This window comes from Lucilia sericata, unplaced genomic scaffold (genome assembly GCF_015586225.1).
Source record: "Lucilia sericata isolate MDLA Ls3-8-SP2 unplaced genomic scaffold, ASM1558622v1 Contig000331F_arrow, whole genome shotgun sequence".
Lineage (NCBI taxonomy): Eukaryota > Metazoa > Arthropoda > Insecta > Diptera > Calliphoridae > Lucilia > Lucilia sericata.
Genome location: NW_023994352.1, coordinates 17,501 through 34,085, shown reverse-complemented (window position 1 = coordinate 34,085; position 16,585 = coordinate 17,501). Strand labels below are relative to the sequence as shown.

Sequence of the window (16,585 nt, the reverse complement as noted above, 5' to 3'; positions counted from 1 at the left end):
CAGTTCGTTGTTTTTTTTTTTTTGCATTTTGTATTCCAAGGAGTTGTTGCAACGTACACATTATACCATAATGCACTTTAAACTTTTGTCTTTTGTAAATATTGTTTTAGCTGACTTAAGAACATCTTAAGACAACGAACGCAAGGCAAAATTATTATACAGATACACTTAGACACACACACACAAATGTTAATTTATGTTGTTAAAAATATGCGGTGTGTAAGTAATGGGTTAGACCGGGAATTATAGAGAGTTTTGAAAAAAAAGAAACGGGAATTTAAAAACAAACGCGCGTCGTATACGAGATAATCACGCACGTTCGACAACTTGAAAAATAATTATATTGTTTCCCGTACGTTTGTGCGTTTGTTGTTGAAAAATAAAAATGAAATACAACAAACTTTAGGTTTGTTTGTAAGGTGCGTGTGTGTCTACGCTGCATTCAGATGCACTGACATAGGAAATTATAAGCTACAGGAAGGAATCTGAGTGTATGCACAGAGAGAAATTGAATGGCATTCCATGTAGGAATTATATGTAACGATATCCATAGCAGGCATGAAAAATTCAGTACTTTAGTACTTTTTTTAATACATATATACTTTTCGATATCGAAAAATATCGCGGTACACTCACAATATTTTCGCTACTTTTACTTACTATAAAAAGTATATTCTAGTCTATAGTCTAATCTATAGTCTAGTCTATAGTCTAGTCTATAGTCTAGTCTATAGTCTAGTCTATAGTCTAGTCTATAGTCTAGTCTATAGTCTAGTCTATAGTCTAGTCTAGTCTAGTCCTAGTCTAGTCTATAGTCTAGTCTATAGTCTAGTCTATTGTCTAGTCTATTGTCTAGTCTATTGTCTAGTCTATAGTCTAGTCTATAGTCTAGTCTATAGTCTAGTCTATAGTCTAGTCTATAGTCTAGTCTATAGTCTAGTCTATAGTCTAGTCTATAGTCTAGTCTATAGTCTAGTCTATAGTCTAGTCTATAGTCTAGTCTATAGTCTAGTCTATAGTCTAGTCTATAGTCTAGTCTATAGTCTAGTCTATAGTCTAGTCTATAGTCTAGTCTATAGTCTAGTCTATAGTCTAGTCTATAGTCTAGTCTATAGTCTAGTCTATAGTCTAGTCTATAGTCTAGTCTATAGTCTAGTCTATAGTCTATTCTATAGTCTAGTCTATAGTCTAGACTATAGTCTAGTCTATAGTCTAGTCTATAGTCTAGTCTATAGTCTAGTCTATAATCTAGTCTATAGTCTAGTCTATAGTATAGTCTATAGTCTAGTCTATAGTCTAGTCTATAGTCTAGTCTATAGTCTAGTCTATAGTCTAGTCTATAGTCTAGTCTATAGTCTAGTCTATAGTCTAGTCTATAGTCTAGTCTATAGTCTAGTCTATAGTCTAGTCTATAGTCTAGTCTATAGTCTAGTCTATAGTCTAGTCTATAGTCTAGTCTATAGTCTAGTCTATAGTCTAGTCTATAGTCCAGTCTATAGTCTAGTCTGTAGTCTAGTCTATAGTCTAGTCTATAGTCTAGTCTATAGTCTAGTCTATAGTCTAGTCTATAGTCTAGTCTATAGTCTAGTCTATAGTCTAGTCTATAGTCTAGTCTATAGTCTAGTCTATAGTCTAGTCTATAGTCTAGTCTATAGTCTAATCTATAGTCTAGTCTATAGTCTAGTCTATAGTCTAATCTATAGTCTAGTCTATAGTCTAGTCTATAGTCTAGTCTATAGTCTAGTCTATAGTCTAGTCTATAGTCTGGTCTATAGTCTAGTCTATAGTCTAGTCTATAGTCTAGTCTATAGTCTAGTCTATAGTCTAGTCTATAGTCTAGTCTATAGTCTAGTCTATAGTCTAGTCTATAGTCTAGTCTATAGTCTAGTCTATAGTCTAGTCTATAGTCTAGTCTATAGTCTAGTCTATAGTCTAGTCTATAGTCTAGTCTATAGTCTAGTCTATAGTCTAGTCTATAGTCTAGTCTATAGTCTAGTCCATAGTCTAGTCTATAGTCTAGTCTATAGTCTAGTCTAGTCTAGTCTATAGTTTAGTCTATAGTCTAGTCTATAGTCTAGTCTATAGTCTAGTCTATAGTCTAGTCTATAGTCTAGTCTATAGTCTAGTCTATAGTCTAGTCTATAGTCTAGTCTATAGTCTAGTTTATAGTCTAGTCTATAGTCTAGTTTATAGTCTAGTCTATAGTCTAATCTATAGTCTAGTCTATAGTCTAGTCTAGTCTATCGTCTAGTCTATAGTCTAGTTTATAGTCTAGTCTATAGTCTAGTCTATAGTCTAGTCTATAGTCTGGTATATAGTGTAGTCTATAGTCTAGTCTATAGTCTAGTCTGTAGTCTAGTCTATAGTCTAGTCTATAGTCTACTCTATAGTCTTGTGATTAATTTTGTATTTGTTATGAATTTCTGATAATTTGTAGAAATCTCTCTTTATTTATGGAGAAGTTTTATTAGACTATATTATTGTAACAATCGAGATTTGTTACAAGAACTATATATATTTCCTTTTAACGGAGATTTATTATTATTCAATGAAGAATTTTCTTAAAAATTTCAATTTATTCTCAGTGTATTTTTGTAAACAAATTTATCTTAGTTTTTGTCTTCAAAACCAACAAACACATTTTAATTGAATCTACTTAACACATATCTTAAAACAAAAACGAACTCAACAAAAAAATAAAAAAATATATTAAAATCAAACAAAAAACCTAAAAATAAAACTAACTTGCATAGCAAGAGACATTTATCAAACATACGCACAGATGCACTTACAAATACATGCACACTCTCACACTTTTAAACACACACACAAATAGAAATACAAACAACGATATACATATGTATGTAATAATGTTTTTGAAAGCATTACAGTTTGCATAAAATTCTCTATTCTTTTCTTAATGGTGAGAAAAAGTTGTTAGTTTTACATACATATACAATCCTTATAATCAACATACGTATGTGTGAATCTATATCGGTCATTGACCGATGTTATTGAAGAAAAGATCTGATTTTTCTTTTCCTTATTTTTTCGTACAATATTTGTCTAACCTAAATCATTACACACTTCAAATTGCTCAGATTAGTGTGATTTAATAGAAAATGTAATGTGATACGATGGCAAACACGCCTTTTGATTCAGAAAATTATTTGATAGACATTTTACTGTACTCTGATACCCCTACTTCTTGTTATAATCACTACTAACTCTTGCATGAAATGGATTAAATTAAAGGAACAAGAAGTAAAATACCATTAAGAGACTGATTAACATTGTCATCATAATTTCCACCAACTTGGACATTGTCATTTTTATCAAGAGGCTAATTTAGACCTCATGTTGTTTAGTTGTAATATTCTTATGTTATTTTTTAGCTTTTACTTATAATTTATTCTTTGTTAAAAATTATTCTCTTTGTTACTGTGAAGAAACAACTGAGAATAACTTAAAAAAAAACAAAAGACATTCTAATCTATTTTAATTTTTTTGTAACCGCGGGAGATTTTAAGTTTCTTTTGCTGTTGCTGGCAGGTCAGTGAATTAACCGCGTAATTTTTTTTTTTAAAGTGGATTAATAACAAAAAGTAAATTACTTCTGAACTTTTTATAAATTTGTTGGAAGGGGCTTGTTGCTTTACATAACTTCTGAATAAAATTTTCTATTAAATACTTCTGGGAACATTTATATGAAATATTTAATAGTTATTTAGATAGTAGGCTAAGTTTGATAATTTTTATAAAATAATCCTTTTCATAAGAAGACGAAGCCAATTGAAAATAGTTGAAATCTGTAACGATTCTTCCGTCGAGGTTTAACTCCTTTTGGGCAGGGCTACCTATTAATTCCGGCCGTGCTCTGGGTTGGGGTGTGTTCTTGCCCAATTAGAGTTACAATCGAATCGAAAACAGAAAAATTTACTTTAGGTAGCAAGAACAGACTATCATAAATTCTACGAAAAGTAATTCTCCATATTAACATAAACAAAATAAAATATAAATAAACATAAATATTAATGAGGACATTTTCCCAATAGAGAGATGGTAACCTCTATTTTATCACTAATCCTCCCACCATGCCGAATTTCATATCAAAGTCAGCCCAAAATACTATACCACCTAGTTTATTTCCATGCTCAGACTTCACCTTTCGTAATTAGTACGCAAAATTATTTAAAATTTCATAATTAATCAACAACAAATTTATTAAACATAAATATGAAAACAAATTAAAACAAGATTATGTTCAAAAATGGATAATATAATGAAATTTGACAAAATATGGTCACCTTATTAAAATGTGACATATGTACGTTATATTAAAGAAATATTTTTGAAAATATAATTTCAAATTTAGAAATTAATATTAAAATTATTTTAATATATGTAATATATGTTTAATTAAGTTAAGTTTATTAGTTTTCTTGTTACTTACAGTTACACTTGCTACTTGTTATCCACAGGCGCCGGAAGATATGAAGCTTGAGTTTTAGCAATTTCAAAATTAAAAGTTTTACGTTATCTGTTTTAACTAATTAAACATATTCTCGATAAATTATCAATGACAATATTAATTAAATTGAAATTATATGTTATTTTAGGTGACCATAACAAACAAATAAAATAAATGAGAATTCAACAAAATTTAAAACAGGATATTTCATGGATACAAATTACCATAAAAGAAAAAAGAAAAATCCTTGAGAGCAAACTTTTTTTTGTTAATCCAATTATTCAAAACTTCAAAATTTAGAGTGACCATCATCTTTTTGTCTAATAAATCATTTTCATATCGCGTATTTAAAATCAAATTTTGACAACGTTTATTTCTCCTAGCACCCGAATAGAGTTTTGGGGTACATAGTTCTGTTAAAAGAAAATGGTAGATGGCTTAAATTCTCCATACATTCTTCTATAGATACAACTCGTTTTGTATTCAAAATAGTCAGGATAGGTTCACTATTTTACTTGGCCCCAATACAAATGGATCCTCGGAATACATTTTAAATAGTCGTAACTGGCTTAAAAATTTCAGTATAGTGATGAAATTTGAAGTTTTATGATGATGATGAGTCCCTAATTGACCCCACCTTCCATATAAGGCCCCTTTCAGAAAACTAATTGAATGTTCGTAAGTGTCTTTAAAATTCCAGTACTGTAATAAAATTTTACATAAATGAATTTTAAATCTATCTAACAAATTTTAAAACTCAGAATTTTCTATGTTCACTTCTCTATGGAAATTTTGAAACAAAATTTCCCTCACAGAATGTTTTTAATTTTTATTGACAATTTAAATAATCATGTATCATTATAGAAAGTTTTTTGGAATTTTGCATTTATACTGATCAATCGTTTCTCGATCATATAGTATAAATGCTTGATCACAACTTGACTTATAAAGAATATTCTCTAAAAATTATCGATAATATCTGGAAATTTTGTTTAGATCAACACTACATATTTATAAAAATAGATTTTTTAAACTTGAATTTAAAATCGAAAAAAGTTAATAACATATTTAAAATGATTACAATATTTATATTTTTTAAAATCTATTTTTCTCCTTTACAAACCACTTTATATAAAATGTCCTATATTATCATTTATCAATTACATATTACTTTTTTCAATTGAAAAACAAATCTTTTACTTAAGAAGGCTTTAAAATTGACATTTCAAATAATACTTTTCTTCTAAACATTTCAAAAATCAACTTTAAAATGGGATTAAATATAACTACATAAGTATGGAATTTATTGCAACATTTTATAATATTTTTTCGTTCCTTTTGAAGCTGTAGTATACAGTTTTGGGAAAATATAATTTTATAGTAGTTATAAATTTGTATATTATAAAATTCATAATACAAATTTATCAATTGTACAAAATTGCACTCGTATGAATAGACGACTGCTGCAAATTTCTTTATTTTGCCATGAATTTGTAATAAAGTTACAAAAATGATGTTGCAATAATCATACACACTTGCAACATTCACACACACATTGATATGGAGTAACATTAATGCAACTATGTATGTATATTTTTTAAGTATTTATGTATTTTTGTTGTACTTTTATCTTTTGCACATTATAGAATCTGAACTTATTTATTTATGTATGTATGTGTTTGTATGTGTATTTGAAAGCATAAAAATATACAGTGGGGAAAAAAACTCGGCAATGGCCATGGATTTCACGACTGAACTGATAATATTTTAGAGTCACTATTATTTTGTATGTATGAATGTTTAATAACATTTTAAACAAAATATGCTGTACAGATTTAAAGAAGATATATTTCTTATCTATAGGTCTGATCATATTGTCTTCCACTGTTAGAGTAAGAGTAAGCTTGTGACTAAGGGTCATATACAAATGTGAATATTAAATATACATATACTTACATATCTATATCAACATGCATATATGTATATTCTTATATGTTGCACGTATTTCTACCACAAATCCACAAATCCCAAAGAGTATTGACATAATTTTACAATACGAAGTCCATAAACACATTTACGGCCAGTATTTTAGTCAATACACTAGTATGTGTGACTACATACTGCAACTTGCAACATAAACTCTGGAAGCACATTAAAAATTGTTCAATTTTTTTCAAGTATTTTTCGTAAACTATCGAAAAAGATTATCGTTTACACTTTTGCAACCCCATTACCCCAAAGTACAGTAATGGCAGTACATACATACAATCATTTGTACAGTTTGGACCAAACCAAAATGCACATTAAAGTATAAACGAATTGGAACTGTGATGTACTGCTGCTGGTTAGCGTTTGCTGCTAGTTACTTTTGGTCACTTGGCATACACAGCGCAATAAATTTATCACACTCAAACTTAAAATAAAAAAGTAATGTGAACCAAAATTTCCGAAAAAGTGAAAAAAATAAGAAAAAATTACTGTGTTTATATATATATATAACGGAAAGAATCTAAAGGGAATTTATAGAGGAAGCGACACATGGCACGATCACGTTGTCACACGAGTACGAAGAAGAAAAAGGGACTAAAAAAAATTATAAACTTTGTTGCCAAAAGGGGTTTAAGTGAAAATTTATTGCATTATTATTAACTAAACCCGAAAATAATGAGAAAAAAATAAACAAAAAAAGAAAAGAATAACTTGCATAATAACTTACCAAACGGAAAAGAGTTGTTGTACGAACATTTAACTTAAAAGTTTATCCGGAATTTTTATTTTCTTTATACTTCACTCATTTGGCTTAATTTTTGGTTACATTTTAATACACTGAAGGATTTTCTTTTAATTGTAGACAATGATGTGAAGTTTTTGATATACAGTTTCTAAACTTTTTTTTCAAATTTTAAGAACAATAAAATGAGTTTCTTATAGTTTCAAAATTTTCTTATAAATAACATTAATTGTTATTTAAAAAACCTCAATTTTTGGAGTGTCGTACTCTGAGCAGAAATATTACTGAATAAATTGTAAATTATGTAAAATTTCCTAGACTATAGACTAGACTATAGACTAGACTATAGACTAGACTACAGACTAGATTATAGACTAGACTATAGACTAGACTATAGACTAGATAGACTAGACTATAGACTAGACTATAGACTAGACTATAGACTAGACTATAGACTAGACTATAGACTAGACTATAGACTAGACTATAGACTAGACTATAGACTAGACTATAGACTAGACTATAGACTAGACTATAGACTAGACTATAGACTAGACTATAGACAAGACTATAGACTAGACTATAGACTAGACTATAGACTAGGACTATAGGACTAGACTATCGACTAGACTATAGACTAGACTATAGACTAGACTATAGACTAGACTATAGCTAGACTATAGACTAGACTATAGACTAGACTATAGACTAGACTATAGACTAGACTATAGGACTAGGACTATAGACTAGACTATAGACTAGACTATAGACTAGACTAATAGACTAGACTATAGACTAGACTATAGACTAGACTATAGACTAGACTATAGACTAGACTATAGACTAGACTATAGACTAGACTATAGACTAGACTATAGACTAGACTATAGACTAGACTATAGACTAGACTATAGACTAGACTATAGACTAGACTATAGACTAGACTATAGACTAGACTATAGACTAGACTATAGACTAGACTAACTAGACTATAGACTAGACTATAGACTAGACTATAGACTAGACTATAGACTAGACTATAGACTAGACTATAGACTAGACTATAGACTAGACTATAGACTAGACTATAGACTAGACTATAGACTAGACTATAGACTAGACTATAGACTAGACTATAGACTAGACTATAGACTAGACTATAGACTAGACTATAGACTAGACTATAGACTAGACTATAGACTAGACTATAGACTAGACTATAGACTAGACTATAGACTAGACTATAGACTAGACTATAGACTAGACTATAGACTAGACTATAGACTAGACTATAGACTAGACTATAGACTAGACTATAGACTAGACTATAGACTAGACTATAGACTAGACTATAGACTAGACTATAGACTAGACTATAGACTAGACTATAGACTAGACTATAGACTAGACTATAGACTAGACTATAGACTAGACTATAGACTAGACTATAGACTAGACTATAGACTAGACTATAGACTAGACTATAGACTAGACTATAGACTAGACTATAGACTAGACTATAGACTAGACTATAGACTAGACTATAGACTAGACTATAGACTAGACTATAGACTAGACTATAGACTAGACTATAGACTAGACTATAGACTAGACTATAGACTAGACTATAGACTAGACTATAGACTAGACTATAGACTAGACTATAGACTAGACTATAGACTAGACTATAGACTAGACTATAGACTAAACTATAGACTAGACTATAGACTAGACTATAGACTAGACTATAGACTAGACTATAGACTAGACTATAGATTAGACTATAGATTAGACTATAGACTAGACTATAGATTAGACTATAGACTAGACTATAGATTAGACTATAGACTAGACTATAGACTAGACTATAGACTAGACTATAGACTAGACTATAGACTAGACTATAGACTAGACTATAGACTAGAATATAGACTAGACTATAGACTAGACTATAGACTAGACTATAGACTAGACTATAGACTAGACTATAGACTAGACTATAGACTAGACTATAGACTAGACTATAGACTAGACTATAGACAAGACTATAGACTAGACTATAGACTAGACTATAGACTATAGACTAGACTATAGACTAGACTATAGACTAGACTATAGGCTAGAATAACACCTTAAACTACTTTATAGTACTTAAATTATAAATGTTTACTACTTACCGGCGTTGAATAGGGATGAGCCGTTTAGTCGTATCCCATCCGCCTCTAAATGTCTCTTAATCACAGATTCTAATTCTTTCATCGTTGTTGGTGTATCACATTCGGCCGCTAAAATTTCATTACTACTACTCAATGCCTTCGGATCATTGATCATGACATACACCAGTGCAGCGCCCTTTTCACGCAGCGTACGCACACTCTTCAGCAGTTTACTACGATGTTGGGCATTATCCACACCAATCGCATCTAAATCAATTTCACCGATTTGCTTACAAATCTCCAACTCATCATAGCCATTCTCCATGAAACTTTCTGCGTACTGTTGCAAACCTAAAGCTCTTAACCACTCACAAACAATATTGTTATGTGGCATATTTTCGTATCACGTAATATGAGGAGGCGGTGTAAAGTCAAGCGGAGCAAAACTAACTTTTGGCACTTTGAGAGCTGATTTTAATTTCGTACTTGTTGTATTCGCTGACGACGATGTTGACGATGATGCTGTGGAATTTGTAGGCGTTGCAACACTGATTGATGCCGATGCTGCAACCGAGATGTTGCTTATGAGTGGCGTAGCATTTGCTGTTGAATGGGCTACTTGAGCTGTTGGACAGTTTGTTGCCTTCATAGCATCTATTATTGATAGTTCGTTTTAGGTGGTAATTGGAAAAATGAAATGACTGTAAAAAGAAAAAGAAAAAAAAAGAAAATAAATGCAAATGTTGGGTTATATTTACATAGCTGGTATGAGACAAAGTTGCAACGAAAACATAAAAACAGAATTTAAATGAATTTTTAGAAGATGAAACAAATTGAATAAATAATAACGTTTAATGTTTGCAAATAATAGAACTAATGTTTATTTGACTATATTAAAATTGAAATCTAAAATTTTCTTATTTTATGAAAAAATTCTAGTGTTAATTTGTTATTAGTTGAATATTTCTATTTTATCTCTTAATTATGTTAAATCCATACAAATTGCTCTAAAGTTTAAAACAGCAACTCAAGTTGAAATTTTAAATAAGTCACACGAATATTCGAATAACAATTTTCTTGATATCTTCAACTACTTTATGACGAAATTTGTAAATCCTATTAAAAATCTTTAATGTCAAATTATTTAATTAATAATTTCAAATAAATATAAATTCTTAAAAAACTTTCCCAGGTATAAACTGTCATTCAATTGTTTTTGCTGTATGTATACCTCTAGAAAATAACCTTTGGGTTCAATTGGAGCAATAAAATTTTCATATTCTCAATAAGTGTTCTTTAATGTGTTAAATTTCCACAATAATTTATAATTAAAATTCTTAAAAGAGAAACCGACATTTTTAAATTATTATTTACCTTTAACTCGACAAAAATCAATGTGAAAACGAATTAACAAAATTATGATATAAATTTATATACATATTTATGCCTAAAAGAGCCCTTAAGATATTTACTTAAAGACACTACACATATAACAGTTTACATACATATTTAATATACAATTATTAAACATAAACACACATCTTTACTTATGCAGCAAAAACACTTGTCTCTGTTAATGTACAGATGTAAGTATTTAAGTATGTAAGTATGCGTGACAAATAATTGGGGGAAAAAGGAAATCAATTTAAGATCATAATTTAAACAAGTTGTAGTAGTAGTAGTGTGCAATGTACATTTCATAAAAGTACATCATTTATTTATTATTTAAATCAAGTATATCCTGAGGATACTTAAACACATACAGACTGAGCAACATACACACACACAGATGAATTAAGTAGTTATAAAATACAAATAAGAAGAGCAAATAATTGTAATATTATAGTTTAACACTATTTGTATAATACACTGTATGTAAATACATACATCCATACAAACATACATATGTTTTCGTAAACACACTCATACATTAACATACAAACATTTAATGACAATAATATTTAATGATGTTGTTGCTGTAGTTACTGATGCCGTTGTTGTTGTTGAATTAACTAATACAATTGTATATAAGATCTTATACATAAATAAACATACATTTGCACTTTGTGCAAGATAAATGTCTATTTATAATCAGACAAACATACATATGTATATACTTAAAGGAACTCTATGTTGAATGTATTTATGTATACATATGTACATGTTTATGTTTGTATGTATTAACATATACTACTTCAAGTTATAAAACATAATAAACGACCTAAGAAGAAATGTTCAAAAAAGAGTAAATTACAAATATAAGTATAGGTACATACACACATACAAATAAACTTGCACAACTACGAGAGTTGGGTGATAAATGAAAAATTTATTTTTTATTTTGAAAAAAAAATAATAATATTTAATTTAAAAATAAAAAAACTGATTAACTTCTCTAGAAATCCGTGAAAAGTGATCGATTTTATGCATTAGGGTATATCGTGTAACTATGTGAACAATTAAAACAATTCGAAATCTTTGCTTGTAAATCTTTTAGTCTAATACTACAATTTTTGTTGCTAATTATTATCTTTAAGAAGAAGAAATAGTTTACGAAACTAGTTTAAAATATGAATTATGCAATACAGCTTTGAAACTTTATAATGAAAGAGCAGACTAATAATTTTAATACATTTCGGGGCGTATGAGTAATATTTCTCTATACGTATTAACTATTATACGAATTTGTCGAATTGTAGTTAGTTAGTTAGTAGTTAGTTAGTTAGTTAGTTAGTTAGTTAGTTAGTTAGTTAGTTAGTTAGTTAGTTAGTTAGTTAGTTAGTTAGTTAGTTAGTTAGTTAGTTAGTTAGTTAGTTAGTTAGTTAGTTAGTTAGTTAGTTAGTTAGTTAGTTAGTTAGTTAGTTAGTTAGTTAGTTAGTTAGTAGTAAGTTAGTTAGTTAGTTAGTTAGTTAGTTAGTTAGTTAGTTAGTTAGTTAGTTAGTTAGTTAGTTAGTTAGTTAGTTAGTTAGTTAGTTAGTTAGTTAGTTAGTTAGTTAGTTAGTTAGTTAGTTAGTAGTTAGTTAGTTAGTTAGTTAGTTAGTTAGTTAGTTAGTTAGTTAGTTAGTTAGTTAGTTAGTTAGTTAGTAGTTAGTTAGTTAGTTAGTTAGTTAGTTAGTTAGTTAGTAGTTAGTTAGTTAGTTAGTTAGTTAGTTAGTTAGTTAGTTAGTAGTTAGTTAGTTAGTTAGTAGTTAGTTAGTTAGTTAGTTAGTTAGTTAGTTAGTTAGTTAGTTAGTTAGTTAGTTAGTTAGTTAGTAGTTAGTTAGTTAGTTAGTTAGTTAGTAGTTAGTTAGTTAGTTAGTTAGTTAGTTAGTTAGTTAGTTAGTTAGTTAGTTAGTTAGTTAGTTAGTTAGTTAGTTAGTTAGTTAGTAGTTAGTTAGTTAGTTAGTTAGTTTAGTTAGTTAGTTAGTTAGTTAGTTAGTTAGTTAGTTAGTTAGTTAGTTAGTTAGTTAGTTAGTTAGTTAGTTAGTAGTTAGTTAGTTAGTTAGTTAGTTAGTTAGTTAGTTAGTTAGTTAGTTAGTTAGTTAGTTAGTTAGTTAGTTAGTTAGTTAGTTAGTTAGTTAGTTAGTTAGTTAGTTAGTTAGTTAGTTAGTTAGTTAGTTAGTTAGTTAGTTAGTTAGTTAGTTAGTTAGTTAGTTAGTTAGTTAGTTAGTTAGTTAGTTAGTTAGTTAGTTAGTTAGTTAGTAGTTAGTTAGTTAGTTAGTTAGTTAGTTAGTTAGTTAGTTAGTTAGTTAGTTAGTTAGTTAGTAGTTAGTTAGTTAGTTAGTTAGTTAGTTAGTTAGTTAGTTAGTTAGTTAGTTAGTTAGTTAGTTAGTTAGTTAGTTAGTTAGTTAGTTAGTTAGTTAGTTAGTAGTAGTTAGTTAGTTAGTTAGTTAGTTAGTTAGTTAGTTAGTTAGTTAGTTAGTTAGTTAGTTAGTTAGTAGTTAGTTAGTTAGTTAGTTAGTTAGTTAGTTAGTTAGTTAGTTAGTTAGTTAGTTAGTTAGTTAGTTAGTTAGTTAGTTAGTTAGTTAGTTAGTTAGTTAGTTAGTAGTAGTTAGTTAGTTAGTTAGTTAGTTAGTTAGTTAGTTAGTTAGTTAGTTAGTTAGTTAGTTAGTAGTTAGTTAGTTAGTTAGTTAGTTAGTTAGTTAGTTAGTAGTTAGTTAGTTAGTTAGTTAGTTAGTTAGTTAGTTAGTTAGTAGTTAGTTAGTTAGTTAGTTAGTTAGTTAGTTAGTTAGTTAGTTAGTTAGTTAGTTAGTTAGTTAGTTAGTAGTTAGTTAGTTAGTTAGTTAGTTAGTTAGTTAGTAGTTAGTTAGTTAGTTAGTTAGTTAGTTAGTTAGTTAGTTAGTTAGTTAGTTAGTTAGTTAGTTAGTTAGTTAGTTAGTTAGTTAGTTAGTTAGTTAGTTAGTTAGTTAGTTAGTTAGTTAGTTAGTTAGTTAGTTAGTTAGTTAGTTAGTTAGTTAGTTAGTAGTTAGTTAGTTAGTTAGTTAGTTAGTTAGGAAGTTGCATCAAATCACCTAAGCCCCCCTCGATCCTTTTCTTCGGTTTGACAGGCTTCGTAATCATCCCACGCAGTAGGTTCCTCTGGAGTAATATAAATGAATATTGTATGAATGTGTAATACATATACATGACAATGAACTTATTAACAACAAAATTATGCATCCGAATTATCTCTTAGTAAAATAACTATGAAGGTGGCACCAACTTTATCAATTCTTAAAAATCAGTAAATTTAAAATCAGAAAAATTAAAATTAGGTTTATGATATAAATAAAATATTCTAAATATATTTTTTTTTTTGGGAAAAAATATTTGATTATTTTGTCATAGAGTAAAAATTTTACAATTGTTTTGAACCATTCTAAAAAAGAAACACAAATTCACTCTAATATTTAGAAAAGCTAAAGTCGAAATTATAATTAATACGCTTTTGGTATGCGTGTGTTTAACATGTATTAGTCTATGTGAGTGTATATGTGTCTGTGCAATTTTTATGAAGTCAATATATTTTGTAAGGAAGTTATAATCGTATTTGTAATTGTCTATTTCTAATGGTTTTTTGTACTTCATTTCCAAATCTCAATTTGAAACATTAGAAAAGTATGTGCAAACATACATGCTGGATAAGCTTTAAAAGTAGAACAATTGAGTATTATCTAAAAATACAAAAAACAAAAAAAATATATATATGTATATGTATATGTATATCAAATCCATAATAACGAAAATCGTTTCCAGAATCCACATAATTTTGACAATTATTTATTTTGAATTATTTCTTCATTAGTAACAAAAATTCTAATTACAACAAAAAGCCTTCATCCTTAATCAGACTTTCTTTTATAAGGCATATTCCTTCTTTCTTTTATTCAAATATCTTAACCTTTTAACCTTAACATGTTTTGTTATGACTATCTTAAAAAAGTTGTTTTTGACATTTGTTGAACTTATCAATTAACCTACTGTATTCAATTCAGACAATATACATATGTTGGTAACAACAAGCGAACAAACAAAAACAAATGACCACTTTAAGTGACAGATGTACATTGGGTCAAACATTACACACAACAAAGGACAGCAGTAGCAACAACAACACAAAAATAGAAAAGAAAATGAATGTGTTATTACAAAATGTTTTTCCTGATGATCCATGCCAGACTTAAAATCTCAACTAAGTAGTCGAACTCGTACAAATATAGACGACGGACAAATGTCCAATGTTCAAAGGGGCCGACCGGTTGTCTTAATAGTTAGCTAGCTGGCAGACTGGTTGGACGGTAGACAAACAAACCAGCATCCAAATAAATACCATTGTATTACTATAAGCTGTTAAAGCGACCTACATACAGATACATACCCACATGCCTACATACATAGTATACAATATACAAAAAACAATACATGCTCATACATAAATAAATACGAGAGAGTTTGGTAGGACTTAAACACACATACACAACTATTTAGCCCAACATGACTTGTATTTGTGTGGACAACATTTTATAAATTTTTGTGGTCATTTAAGTCAAAATGGGTGGGTGGAGAATCTTAAGTCGAAAACAGATAGTAAATACTTATGAGTATTATGTAAAACAATATGATTTTTTCTGGCTCATTCTTATTATTGCTGCTGTTGTTTATAAAAGGGCGTATTTGTTTGTTTTTTTTTTTGGTATGTTTTTCCTTCTCCCTAACCAAAAAAAGCACTTAACAGCTTCAAGAAGGTTAAATGTTTAAATGGGAATTTTAATAATTTTTTTCTCTCATATTTGATCTTAAAGGAATTTATAGAATATTTTAAGAGACACTTTTCAACAAAAATATTAGACGAGGGTCATCTGAAATTGAAAGTTTAAACAAAGCATACATATGTTTGAATTTTAAATATTTTTTAATCTCAACTTTGTGAGTAAAATGTAGATATTTAATTTTAAAAGTCTATTACCAGTCAATAGACTTATAAGATATCCAGTAGACTAGTTCATAGTCTAAGAAAGAGTTTACCAAAAACTCACTATACAAATACATACTTTGAGAAAAAACGTAAACTCACTTAATTAAAGGCACGTTCACACCTATCAAATATTTGATGAAAAATACGTATTATGTTTGCGTAAACAAATTTATATTTTAATGAAATAAAAATGTTAATTTTACAGTGGTCAAATATTTGACACGTGTGAACGCAGCTATTGAAATAGTGCGTTAAAAATCTTACATTAACCTCAAGGACTCATGTAAAACACCTTGAAATTCATATTTATTGAGATCCTAAATTTTCTTGGTTCCTATAACGGATTTCAAATATTCGTTTAGGACTCATATACGTTGAAATTGAAATATCATATACCACCTCTCTGGTAAACAATAGAAACGCTAATACACACATTTACAGACATGTAACTATTTACATATATAAATTTAGTTATATTACATAGTTCCATATAAATTTAACTAAAATTGACTTACTGAGGTCAAGGAAAATTCTTAAACACTTTTAAGACACAAAATTACAAATAATCACAAGAAGAATGAAAAAAAGACAGCAAAAACCAAATGACATTAGACCAACCAAACAAATTCTCTACAAAAATCTAATGGCATACAAACACATGTAAAGGTTTGTAGCTCGACTTGATGTAAATGTAATTTATATAGGTATGTGTATGTATGTATTGATGAACTCATACATACATACTTATTTGGTATAACATTCTTAAGGAGTAAACAATTTTAGCTTGTAAACAT

General features: G+C 28.6%; 1 protein-coding gene across 1 annotated transcript in view; it reads right to left on the bottom strand.

The window, feature by feature from the left end:
* Positions 1-16,585, bottom strand: part of LOC119603720 — a 54,819-nt gene that overhangs the window by 28,159 nt on the left and 10,075 nt on the right. The window contains 2 exon segments of the mRNA XM_037955873.1: positions 9,380-9,403; positions 9,405-10,059. Coding sequence (XP_037811801.1) covers positions 9,380-9,403; positions 9,405-9,752 — 372 coding nt within the window. The 5' untranslated portion in view covers positions 9,753-10,059.